The sequence below is a fragment of the Rhinopithecus roxellana genome, chromosome 7 (genome assembly GCF_007565055.1).
Source record: "Rhinopithecus roxellana isolate Shanxi Qingling chromosome 7, ASM756505v1, whole genome shotgun sequence".
NCBI lineage: Eukaryota > Metazoa > Chordata > Mammalia > Primates > Cercopithecidae > Rhinopithecus > Rhinopithecus roxellana.
The window spans coordinates 35286961-35300764 of NC_044555.1; the positions used below are offsets into that span (position 1 = coordinate 35286961).

At 38.4% G+C, this 13804-nt stretch overlaps 1 protein-coding gene and 1 pseudogene across 2 annotated transcripts; both read left to right on the plus strand.

Annotated features, from left to right (window-relative positions):
* Positions 1–7909: 7909 nt before the first annotated feature.
* On the plus strand, positions 7910–8444 carry LOC104681485 (60S ribosomal protein L23a). The gene has a single exon (XM_010387782.2). The coding sequence runs from the start codon at positions 7917–7919 to the stop codon at positions 8385–8387; it is 471 nt and encodes a 156-aa protein (XP_010386084.1). The 5' UTR covers positions 7910–7916; the 3' UTR covers positions 8388–8444.
* Positions 8445–10236: 1792 nt separating this feature from the next.
* Positions 10237–11145, plus strand: LOC104681486 (annotated as a pseudogene). Its single transcript, XR_750589.2, has one exon. The product of XR_750589.2 is annotated as an N-alpha-acetyltransferase 10 pseudogene (transcript).
* The last annotated feature ends 2659 nt before the right edge of the window (positions 11146–13804 follow it).

The following is a 13804-nucleotide window of genomic DNA, read 5'->3' on the forward strand; positions in this document are numbered from 1 at the left end:
TAATACTGAAAAAAATTGACAATATTTGACATACCAGAGAACTTGAAATGAAAAATATTAATATTAAGTGACTGACCATTTATATAATCTTCCTTAGCTCTGAGCTTTTCTGGATTTTGAGAGCCTTTTATTGTCACAAAAATAAAGTCAATTATATTTCAGAGAAAAAATCATGAAAGATCATGACCTAACACTATGCCCAAGGGACTGGAAATGAAAATATCTTTGAGTTAATTAATATCACTAGTGTGGATAATATAATATGTACTTTCCATTGGTGCTGTAAGAATAAATAGAATTTCTGTCTTGTTGCTATAATGTACTAGTAATGATAACACAGAGCCACCTCAATACTACAGGGACAAAGTAGACGTTGGAGAAAATAAGGTCTAGTAAGTGGAATCTCATGAAAGAAAGGTATACCAATAGAAATACATTTTAATTTAGGATTTCTGGTACCTTGAAAAGATTGGGTCTGCCTTTTTGTACTTCAAGTTGCCATTATTTAGCTGATGTATAAAGATTGGCTTCTGATAAATATAGTGCTTATTCTCCCAGAGTTACCAACAGAAGGAGAAAGAGGACATCAATATGAAACTCTTTTAAGACAGAGATTATTGCATTAGCCTAAATTTCTATTAGACTTGTTTTCTCCTTAAGAAATTAGAGACATAATATCTTTATTATTCAAATACAAGAAGTAGTTCTAAGTTTCCTTCATTTCTTAAAGAACATTTTCTTTATTAAATACAATATACTAGTGGACACCATACAATCATTATCATCCACTAAATCTATACTGCATTTAAGCATATATGAGAATAGACAGTAAAGACAAGATATGCTTAGTTGTATTGACAATAATAAATTAGGAAAGACTAGAAATGGAAGAAGAGATAGAGTAGATTCATGTAAAAAAACATGAAAAGTGAAAAGACGCTTACCTTTGGATGCAGTGAGATTTAATAATATATTAAAAGGGATGTAGGATAAGTTGGGGAGTGATATATTTAACAAGAAGAAAGTTCTCTTCATTTAAAAAAAAAATTAAGGAGAAGGCAAAGCAAGATGGTGGAATAGAAAGCTCCACCAATTCTCCCCCTGTATTAGTTCCTTTTCACACTGCTGATAAAGACATACATGAGACTGGGCAATTTACATAAGTAAGAGGTCTAATTGGGTTCACAATTCCACGTGGCTGGAGAGGCCTCACAATCATGGCAGAAGACTAGGAGGAGCAAGTCATGTCTTACATGGATGGCAGCAGGCAAACAGAGAGCTTGTGCAGGGCAACTCTTGTTTTTAAAACCTCAGGTCTCATGAGACCCATTCACTATCATGGGAACAGCACAGGAAAGACCCACCTCCATAATTCAATCATCTCCCACTGGGTCCCTCCCACAACACATGGGAATTATGGGAGCTGCAAGATGAGATTTGGGTGAGGACACAAAGCCAAACCATATTATCCCCGCACAAGAGTACCAAGTTAACAATTATCTACACAGAAAAAAACACTTTCATAAAAACCACTAACTAGGTACTCACTCACAGTATGTGATTTTAATTTCATATCACTGAAAGAGGAACTAGAACTAAAGAGATAGGATAAACAGTCCTGAATCACCAACGCCAACCCTCCCCCAGTCCCTGTAGTGGTGGCCTGGTGTGGAGAGCATCTCTGGGTACTGGGGGAGAGAGAACACAGCAACTGAGAGGCATTGAACTCAGTGTTATCCTGTTACAGCATAAAGGAAACACAGACCAAACTCAGCTGATGCCCACCCACAGAGGGAGCATGTAAATCAGCCCTAGCCAGAGAGGAATTGTGGATCCCAGCTGTCTGAACTTGAGTTCTATGAATTTTCGTGCCTATGGCAAAAGTGCTCTGCATCTCTAAGTAAACTTGAAAGGCAGGTTAAGTCATAAGGACTGCAAATCCTAGGTGTATCCTAAGACTGAACTAGGCCCAGAGACAGTGGACTGTGGGGACATACAACCTACTGAGACACAGCTGGGGAAGTCAAGAGAGTGCTGGCATCATCCCACGCTTAACCTCAGGCTGCACAGCTCTCAACTCCAAAAGATACCCTTCCCCTCCACTTGAGGAGAGGAGAGGCAAGAGTTGGGAGGACACTGTCTTGTATGTTGGATACCAGCTAAGCCACAGTAGCATAGAGCACCAGTCAGAGTCAAAAGACCCCCCTTCCATGCAGTCGTTTATAGTATCTATATGGCAATAAATTTAAAAATCTATAGTAAATAGATAAATTACTAGACACATAAAATTTACCAAGATTGAACCAGAAAGAAATCCAAAATCTAAACAGACCAATAACAAGTAATGAGATTGAAGCCATAATAAAAAATCTCCCAGTAAAGAAAACACCAGAATCCAAAGACTTCACTGCTGAATTCCACCAAATATTTAAAGAACTAACACAAATCCTACTCAAACTATTTCAAAAAATAGAGGAGGGAGTACTTTGAAACTCATTCTATAAGGGTAGTATTACCCTGATACCAAAACCAGATAAAGACATATACCAGAAAAAAAAAAAAAAAAAGAAAGAAAGAAACAACTACAGTGCAGTATCTCTGAAGAACATCAATGCAAAATTCCTTAACAAAATACTAGCAAATCAAATTCAGCAATAGTTTAGAAACATCGTCCATCATGACCAAGTGGGATTTATTCCTGGGATGCAAGGATAGTTCAATGTTTGCAAATCAATCAAAGTGATACATCATATCATCATAATAAAGGATGAAAACATAATCATTTCAATTGATGCTGGAAAAGCATTTGATAAAATTCAACATCCCTTCATGATAAAAACCCTTAAAAAACTGGGTGTAGAAGGAACATAACCTAATATAATAAAAGCCATATACAACAGACCCACAGCTAGTATCATACTGAATAGGGAAAATCTGAAAGTCTTTCATCTAAGATCTGTAACATAAAGATGCTCACTATCATGATCATTATTATAAACAGTATTTGAAGTCCTAGCTAGAGCAATCAGAAAAGGAGAAGATAGAAAGGGAAGCCAAGTTGGAAAGGAAGAATTAAAATTATTCTTGTTTGCAGCTGATATGATGTTATATTTGGAAAAACCTAAACACTCCACAAGAAAATGATTAGAACTGATAAATTCAGTAAAGTTGCAGGATAAAAGTTTAACATATGAAAATCAGTAGCATTTCTATATACCAACCATGAAAAATGTGAAAAAGAAATTTTAAAAAATTAATCCCATTTACAATAGCCACACATAAAATTAAACATCAAAGAATTAATTTAACCAAAGAAGTGAAATACCTCTATAATAAAACTTATAAAACACTTATAACGGAAATTGAAGAGGACACCAAAAGACAGGAAATCAGTATATCAAAGGGATATCTGCACTCCTATGTTTGTTGCAGCACCGTTTACAATGGCTAAGATGTGGGAGCAACCTAAGTGTTCATCAACAGGTGAATGGAGAAAAAAAATTGGTACATATACACAGTAGAGTACTATTTAGCCATAACAAAGAATGAGAGTCTGTCATTTGCAACAACATGGATAAAACTGGAGATCATTATGTTAAGTGCAATAAGCCAGACACAGAAAGACAAACATTGCGTGTTCTTGCTTATTTATGGGATCTAAAAACCAAATCAGTTGAACTCATGAACATGAGGCTTATAAATACTACCTTATAACTCATATTTTAAACTGATGACAACTTAGGAATGATTGCATAAACAAACAAAAAAGCACAAAAAGAAAACTAATAAACACAGTGTAGTTTAACTTTATACTCCCTCCTTTTAACATTTTACTGTTTCTTTTTATGTCTTATTGTACTATGTTTTCAAAAGTGTTGCAGTTATAATTTTTGATTGGTTCATCATTTGACCTTTCTACTTAAGAGTTGTTTACATACCATCATTATGGTGTTATAATATTCTGTGGTTTTCCATGTGCTTACTATTTCCAGTGAGTTTTCTACCTTCAGATGATTTCTTCTTATGTAGTAACGTATTTTGTTTCAGAATAAAGAACACCCTTTAGCATTTCTTTTAAGACAGGTCTTGGCCGGGCACGGTGGCTCAAGCCTGTAATCCCAGCACTTTGGGAGGCCGAGACGGGCGGATCACGAGGTCAGGAGATTGAGACCATCCTGGCTAACACTGTGAAACCCCGTCTCTACTAAAAAATACAAAAAACTAGCCGGGCGAGGTGGCGGGCGCCTGTAGTCCCAGCTACTCGGGAGGCTGAGGCAGGAGAATGGCGGGAACCCGGGAGGCGGAGCTTGCAGTGAGCCGAGATCCGGCCACTGCACTCCAGCCCCTGCGACAGAGTGAGACTCCGTCTCAAAAAAAAAAAAAAAAAAAAAAAAGACAGGTCTTGTGTTTATGGAATCCCTCAGCTTTTGTATGTTATTTGTTTCTTTCCTTTTGGTGCTTTTAGGATCCTTTCTTTATCCTTGACCTTTGGGAGTTTGGTTATTAAATGCCTTGAGGTTGTCTTCTTTGGGTTAAATCTGCATGGTGTTTTGTAACCTCTTTGTACTTAAATGCTGACTTATTTCTCTAGATTTGGGAAGTTTTCTGATATTACCTCTTTGAATAAACTTTCTACCCCCATCTCTTTCTCTACATTTTCTTTCAGGAAAATAACACTTAGATTTACCCTTTTGAGGATATTTTCTAGATCTTATAGCTGTACTTCATTCTTTATTCTTTTTAATTTTGTTTCCTTTGACCCTATATTTTCCACTAGCCTGACTTCAACTAATTCTTTCTTCTGCTTTATCATTTCTGCTAGTAAGATTCTATGATACATTCTTCGGTATGCCAATTTCATTAATCAGCTGTAGAATTTCTGCTTTATTCTTTTAAATTATTTCAATCTCTTTGTTAAATTTATCTGGCAGAATTCTGAATTCCTTCTCTGTGTTATCTTAAATTTCTTTGCGTCTCCTCACACAGCTATTTTGAATTATCTGTCTGAAAGGTCACGTGTCCCTGTTTCTCCAGGATTGGTCCCTGGTGACTTATTTAGTTCATCTGGTGAGGCCATGTTTTCTTTGATTTTCTTGATTGCTTATGGACATTCATCAGTGTCGGGCATTAAAGATATATATTTATCGTAGTCTTTGCAGTTTGAGCTTGTTTTATGTCTGTCCTTTTTGAGAAAGTTTTCCATGTATTCTAAGGGAATTGGGTACTGAGCCCAATAATGCTGTGGTTTTTGTGGACTCATAGAGGTACTGCCTTGGCAGTCTTAGATAAGGTCCAAAAGAATTATTTGGATTAAAAGGAAGAGTCTCATGTTGTCTTCCCTTACTTTCTCCCAAACAGTGTCTCTCTGTGTGCTGAGCCACCTGGAACTGTGCACATTGTGATGCAAGTACCATGGGGCCACCACCACTGGGTCTGTGCTGAGTGAGACCTGAAGCCAGCACAACACTGAGTCTCACCAAAGTCCTACTGTAACCACTGCCTGGATACCACCTATGTTCACTCCAAGGTTCGAGGGCTCTATAATCAGCAGGTGGTGAAACCAGCCAGGTTTCTGTTCTTTCATTCAGGGCAGTGAGAGCTCTCAGGCCCCAGACATGTGCAGAGATCCTGTCTGAGAGCCAGCATTTGTAGTACAAAACCTTACAAATTTACCTAATGTTTCATTCTACTTTGTGTAAGCTGGCACTCACACCACAATGCGAAGTCCCTCCTGCTTTTCTCTCCTCTTTCCACAGGCAGAGGCACCTCTCCCTGTGGCCACCACCCCCAGCCCATGAGGCGTTCTGCGACACCACTACTTATGTTCAGTTAAAGACCAAGGGCTCTTCTAAGAGACTGTAGTGAATGTTGCCAGAGCTAGGACACACCTCTCAAGGTAGTGAGCTCCCCTCTGGCCTAAAGCAGGTCCAGAATTGCTGCCCAAAAGCCTAGACCAGGACTTGACACCAAGAGCCTGCTTATTGCTCTACCCCACTGTGACCAAACCGGTATCTAGTGTGCAAAACAAAGTCTTCATTATTTTTCCCCCTGCTTTTTTCAAACAGAAAGAGTCTTTCACTGTAGCCAGCACCACTGGGAATATGGCTGGTCACACCTGAAGTCAGTACCTCTCAGAGCCCAAGGCCCATGGAGTACTCCCTATCACTCTTTATTATTCAGAGCCCAAGGTCTCTTTAGTCAGCAGTTTATAAATCCCATCAGAAGTGGTTTTCTTTCCCCTTCAAGGCCATGGGTCTGCTTCTGGCCCAGGTTGTTTCCAGATACGTCATCTGTGAGCCAGAATGGGGACCTCACAACTCCACCGGTGCCCTATACTTCTGTGGCTGAGCTGGCATCCAAGATGCATTAAAAAGGCTTCTTTACTCTTTTCTTTCCTTTTCTTAATCTGAAGAAAGGAGTCACTTTTATTGCTGAGAGCTGCACTGCCTTGGCTTGGAAGAGGAGTGGTATAAGCACTCCCGTAGCTGCCCTAGCTGGTGTCTTCCTAGGTCACATGCCACCTGAGTCCACTGGCTCTAAGCCCAACCTAGCACTTGGAGTTGTCCAGGAATTGTATTCCTTGTGTCCTACACTGCCTTTCAGGTTTCCCTGGGACCCCAGAGCACTTTGGCCTACAGCAGTAAGGCTTCCTAAAAAACCTCAAGTTCTGACCACCGTAATGGGTGATTCCCTTCTGATAAGGACTGGTCCAAATGATCCCTCTGTGCATGGCACTGGTAGATCCCAGCACAACTTTGCTCTCTACTGTGTCAGGGCAGCACTGAGTTCAATGTAAAGTCCCTTAGTCACTGTGCTCTCCCTCCCCAAGTGCACAAACTCTCTGTGCCACAGGGCCACTGCCAGTGGATGGGGAGAGGTGGTGTCAGCTATTTCAGACTGTTTCTCCTATCCTTTTTAATGCCTCTTTCAGTGATATGAATTTAAACCATGTACTGTGATTACTCACTTGATTTTTGGTTCCAGTGATGGTGTTTTACTGTGTGCAGATACTTGTTAAAATGTAGTGTTCCAGCGTAGGGGACAAATAGTGTAGGCTTTTATTCCACCATCTTACTCCACCATCGTTGGATTTTTTTCTTAAACTTTTGTTCATTTTAAACAAGAAGTTCTTTCAAAAAATAACTCAATTAAAAAAATCCTATTCAACCAACTACCCTCTTTCACTATAAAAAGGAGTTCAAGACCAGCCTGGTCAACATGGTGAAACCCCATTTCAATACAAAAATTAGCCCGGCGTGGTGGCAGGCACCTGTAATTCCAGCTATTTGGGAGACTGAGGCAGGAGAATTACTCAAACCCAGGAGGCGGAGGTTTCAGTGAGCCGAGATCATGCCACTGCACTCCAGCCTGGGTGACAGAGTGAGACTATTTCTCAAAAAAAAAAAAAAAGGATATATACAATACTACACTTAAAATGATGTTGATAGGTATAGGTTTTCCAGTTCAAACAATTCTCTGTATTACTTTTTTCTCAAGGAGATGTCAGTTTATTTCAAATGTATTTTATATAGCATATTCTCACACTACATATTTAAGATGACATTTGTAAATGTGATTAAAAATTCTTGAATTGAATAAACTGAAATTCAACAGCCATTCAATTGAATTTTACTCTACCTAATGAATATTTTGGCATTGTGGAGATAATCTCTTTTTTGAAAAGAACTCATTAAATATCACTTTTGCATCGGTATTGGGACCTTTTAATATGTAGTTGCACATTAGGAGATGATGAAGAGTTACCTGCAGTACTGCACACAAATACTAATCTTCATTCCAATGATTTCCAAACTTTTGACTTTACAATTATCTGTATTACCATACTTCATGTTATATCGTTGGAACACTGGAACCACTAGCACCTTTTAAAATGTCCATAAATTGCTTTTCACAAGATGGCGCCGAAAGCGAAGAAGGAAGCTCCTGCCCCTCCTAAAGCCGAAGCCAAAGCAAAGGCTTTAAAGGCCAAGAAAGCAGTGTTGAAGGGTGTCCACAGCCACAAAAAAAAGAAGATCCGCACGTCACCCACCTTCCGGCGGCCCAAGACACTGCGACTCCGGAGGCAGCCCAAATATCCTCGGAAGAGCGCCCCCAGGAGAAACAAGCTTGACCACTATGCTATCATCAAGTTTCCGCTGACCACTGAGTCTGCCATGAAGAAGATAGAAGACAACAACACACTTGTGTTCATTGTGGATGTTAAAGCCAACAAGCACCAGATTAAACAGGCTGTGAAGAAGCTCTATGACATTGATGTGGCCAAGGTCAACACCCTGATTCGGCCTGATGGAGAGAAAAAGGCATATGTTCGACTAGCTCCTGATTACGACGCTTTGGATGTTGCCAACAAAATTGGGATCATCTAAACTGAGTCCAGCTGCCTAATTCTATATAAATATATATATCTTTTCAACATAAAAAAATAAATAAATAAAATGTCCATAAATTAGAATAAAGTTATAATAAAATCACATTTTTATATTCTTTTCTAAGAATTTATAATAGAAGACAAAGTTTTGTGGGATTCACAATATATTATCAATGTGTGTTTCTTGAAAATCATTTAGAATAAGAAAATAATTTGAAGTCAACTAATATACAAGATAAATGTCTCCTTTTACATGAAAGGATAAAACATTATTTTCTGTGAATGTAGGCAAAGTAACTTCAACAAATGGAATTTTTTACCTTTAAAAAAGATTGTCATTTATTTTCTGGTAACTGTTGTACTCTGAAAAATCTAAAGCCTCTCTAGTGACAGAAACCTAGAAAATTCAATACAGGTTTAATATAAAGAATACATGATCTTTAAAAAAAATACAATAAAGAAAATATTGTTTTAGTCTCTTGAGAGCCATCTTTCTAGATTTTTCAAAGTATAGAAAAAAATGAAGTGTTTCAACCAATTACAATCCTGAACAGGATTGTTTATCATAATACATCAAAATTCTTTAGCCTACAATTTTATCCTTCAAAATATGTACTTCTTAAATCCAGATTATAAAACCACTCACTATAAAAGGAACCAGCGAGATTATATGATTTCTGCAAGTATTTAAAAGCATTCCAAATTACAAATCAGTGTAAAGTCTCCTGAATATCGGGACACTGCATTTGTTAATCATAAAATAATAATATTGTCCTTTACAATTTTGGCTTTTAATAACTTTTTAAACTTTGTTTTTAAACATTATAATAACTTCCCATAGAGATGTACTTCTCCAATCGTGATTGAAAGCAAATATTACATAAAATTGACTTCCAAAATATCACGGTAACATAGTTATTAATACAGCACTATATTTTATTCATATCAACCTCTTTTGACCCAACTTTTCTAAAAGAAGACGTTAAGAACATGTTAAGAATACACATGAAAAGAGATTTTGTTTTTAATCTTACCTTTCCTATAAACCTTAGTAATCAGAAAATAGAAAGAAATAGCTGGCTAACTCTTTTTTTAAAATCACTCTAAATGGGCTAGAAGCCATGATATGAATTCATGAAATTTGAATCAGGGTCATTATTTATAAATAAAGTTTTGGCTGGGCATGGTGGCTCACGCCTGTAATTAGCTGGGCATTATGGTGGGCGCCTGTAGTCCCAGCTGAGGGAGACTAAGGCAGGAGAATGACTTGAATCTGGGAGGTGGAGGTTGCAGTGAGCCGAGATCATGCCACTGCACTCCAGCCTGGGTGACAGAGCAAGACTCTGCCAAAAAAAAAAAAAAAAAAGTTTTATCGTAATATATAGTCTAGGATAACAGAAGGAAATACTATACTCAAACCATCTAAAGGAAGTCATCAAAAGCCAATCATACTTTTTAAACATGTTAAAGATAAATATGAATATAGACATGCTAATGTAATAATTAAAAAAATAACCACAAAACTTTGTAAGTAGGATAGATGATAGACAATGGAAGGAAGAAAAGAAGGGAGGTAATTTTAAAAACTATATACTTCAGACATTTTAATTCCCTTGTTAGATAAAACTAGTATGCTTGGGGATTAATGTGTGGCAGTTGTCAGACACCTTTCTCACCATGGACTAATTTATAGGTAATTGGAATAAAACCCTGAGTTTCAAGCAGGTACCATTTTTTTAAATTGAATTTCCCTTCTTGAGCATGATTCACACATACTTCACATTTGCCCATATACTGGCTAAGTAGGACAGCAAAATGCTTTAAAGAAATGTACCATTTTGCTTCCGCCACCGCCCAGCGAGCCCAGCCCCTGTCCCAGCCCCGGCCGTCCCGGCGTCGCTTCGGAGCGCGGCGGCAGCTGACTGCGCCTTCACGATCCGCTGGGACCCGCGAGCCCCGCCGCCGTTATGAACATCCGCAATGCGAGGCCAGAGGACCTAATGAACATGCAGCACTGCAACCTCCTCTGCCTGCCCGAGAACTACCAGATGAAATACTACTTCTACCATGGCCTTTCCTGGCCCCAGCTCTCTTACATTGCTGAGGACGAGAATGGGAAGATTGTGGGGTATGTCCTGGCCAAAATGGAAGAGGACCCAGATGATGTGCCCCATGGACATATCACTTCATTGGCTGTGAAGCGTTCCCACCGGCGCCTCGGTCTGGCTCAGAAACTGATGGACCAGGCCTCTCGGGCCATGATAGAGAACTTCAATGCCAAATACGTCTCCCTGCATGTCAGGAAGAGTAACCGGGCCGCCCTGCACCTCTATTCCAACACCCTCAACTTTCAGATCAGTGAAGTGGAGCCCAAATACTATGCAGATGGGGAGGACGCCTACGCCATGAAGCGTGACCTCACTCAGATGGCCGACGAGCTAAGGCGGCACCTGGAGCTGAAGGAGAAGGGCAGGCACGTGGTGCTGGGTGCCATCGAGAACAAGGTGGAGAGCAAAGGCAATTCACCTCCGAGCTCAGGAGAGGCTTATCGCGAGGAGAAGGGCCTGGCTGCCAAGGACAGTGGTGGGGACAGCAAGGACCTCAGTGAGGTCAGCGAGACCACAGAGAGCACAGATGTCAAGGACAGCTCAGAGGCCTCCGACTCGGCCTCCTAGAGCCTGCCCCATCCCTTCCTCACCCCACGAGCTTTTACAATAAATTCGCTCCGTGGCACTGGGAAAAAAAAAAAAAAAAAAGAAATGTACCATTTTAAGAAGCTAGCTATTTTTCTTAGGTGTATAAGTTACCCTTGGAGAAAATATAATTATATTTTCCTGCAAAATAGGTTTTATGAAGAACACAGCCTTTGGAGAATAGAAGAAATTATTCACTATGTTTAACAAAAGATACAGCAAAACATTTTGGCTTGATTTTCTTATTTAAATAGTGGGACTAGAAATACTTTCGAAGACATGTTAGATGTAGTTAGCCATTGAGGTATGCTGAAAAGTCAGCATGAGTGCACAAGTTGGATTTTCTTATGATCATTTTGCTTTTGTTTTATTATTTTTTTTCTTACTCCCTTTGATCTTGTCTTATGTGAACAGGTACCATTGAAGACACCTTAAATTCAACCCCATCATATGGTTTCGTTTTAACTCAGAAGGTTAGATATGTTCAGCACAAATAAAATCAGATTTTCTCAGGCTCACCCTAATTTAAGATCCTAATCTAATCAAAGCTTTCATGAAGAAATGTCTTTTATGAAGGAAATTTGCTGGTGTTATTAATAATGGAAGTACTTTTTTAAAGCAAGGAAAACTGGTATGAATACAATTTTTATATTAAATTTAGATGTCACGTTTTACTGATGGTACAGACTACTACAATTGATATATCCAGATTCAAACCCCTACGAAATGCAGTCAGAGTGTACTGGTACCTGTCTCTTCATACTGCCTTCACCCAGATTCTATGATTCCTTTAAGTTAACAGAAAGTCTATTCAGTAGGGTACAATTTTAACAGCATAGTTGGAGAGATCCTGCTGTCCAAATGCATGCTTCCATGTGCAGGCCTGGAATAAAAAGGCCGTTACAGCTTTTGGTACACTCTGTGGGAAAGAGTAGAGAGAGAAGTTGTAATGATTAGCAAGTAAGTTTTGTGATTGGCATAAAAACTAAGGGAGCATAAGAGGATTTACTTTTGTGCATATTGTTCCATTTTTACCAGAGTGACTTGTAATTTAGAGGCTTATTTTTTCCAAAGACCTGTAAGAACTTACTACATAAGAGACATGTAGTCTATCAAATAAGGAAAGTGGTTAAAACCTCGTTTTTAGTGTCATTGACTTCAAGGGTTAATTTTTTTTTTTTTTTTTTGGAGGCAGAGTCTCGCTCTGTCGCTCAGGCTGGAATGCAATGGAGCCATCTCGACTCACTGTAAGCTCCACTTCCCGGGTTTATGCGATTCTCGTGCCTCAGGCTCCTGAGCAACTGGGATTACAGGTGCCTGCCATCATGCTGGGCTAATTTTTATATTTCTGTAGAGATGGGGTTTCACCATGTTGGCCAGGGTGGTCTTGAACTCCTGACCTCAGGTTACCCACCTCCTTCGGCCTATCAAAGTGCCAGGATTACAGATGTGAGCCACCACACCCAGCCTCAAGGGTTACATTCTTGAACTGATAATTAATTCCCTGATATGCTTACAGTTCTGTTTTTATGAGTACACATTTAAATAAAGCTTTTGCATCAGTCTGGTAGAAAAATTAGTAGAATTAGTTTAAAGGTGTGATTACATCCAACATTTCAAGTTAAGAATATAAAATTGTGAACACACCCAATGCCTTTGGTTTACAAATAGCATTTTCTCTGATATCATTTTCTGCTAAATTGCATGATGAGGATAGGAGAAGTATTATCACTAGCCTTCAAGCACTGTTGATGTGTGTCTACTCCTTTTAGTTTAAAAATGTGGACCCAATGATAAACTTCTGAATATTCAATTTAATGTACTATGTGGTGAGCTGATTTTTACACAACAGAGAACCTTTGTCTACTTTTAGAAATAGAGCAAAGAAAAATAATTGAATTTTATATCTGAAATAATTTTAAGGATCATAGAGTCCAAATTCTTTATTGTGTAATGGGAAAACTAAGTTTTAGAGCAGATGTGACTTACCCACAATCACACATGTATTCAGTTGTTGAACAAAGAATGTAATCTGAAAGAAAAATGTATTGGACAAATAATATCCATCTATCAGATTGCTGGAATGGGGTTAACATCAGAAAACTATACACTCTCAGAGAAGACTGCATTGATTTAAAGTACATATAATGTTATCTTCCACCAACATACATGAAAGAGGAGTCTTAGAAAATTCTTATCTCTCTGTATATATAACATTCTTTTCAATAAAAATGTAAATTATATTACTAGTGTTTTCTCTTATCAAGTCTCATTTTGACAATGGATAGCAAAAAAAAATGAAAATAATAGTTTTCGCATGTTAACGCAGGGAAAAAAATCAGGTCATGCCAAATTCCCCATTTTCTTCTACAAATTACAGATGCTACTTCAGTCTAAATTAAGTTGCCATATAGTAATAATCCATTTAGGTGGAGAAAAATATCCAAGTTTACATTCGTATTAGGAACTATGTAAAACATGTAGGTGTCTGATGAAATTTTGTGTTTCCTTGCAGTATTTCAAACCACACAATTATTTCATCACTGCCCTCCATTTACATAAGTATATTCCCTTTAACTTAAAAAATAGTATATCTGAAAGTGAGCTTTAGATACTGCCCTTCATATTGGGTCTACGTCTGCAGGGGCAAAGAGACCACATATCACCCAGTCAGCATTCAATGATTCGATTTCAAGGGCTTGTTACCTGAAATATTCATCTT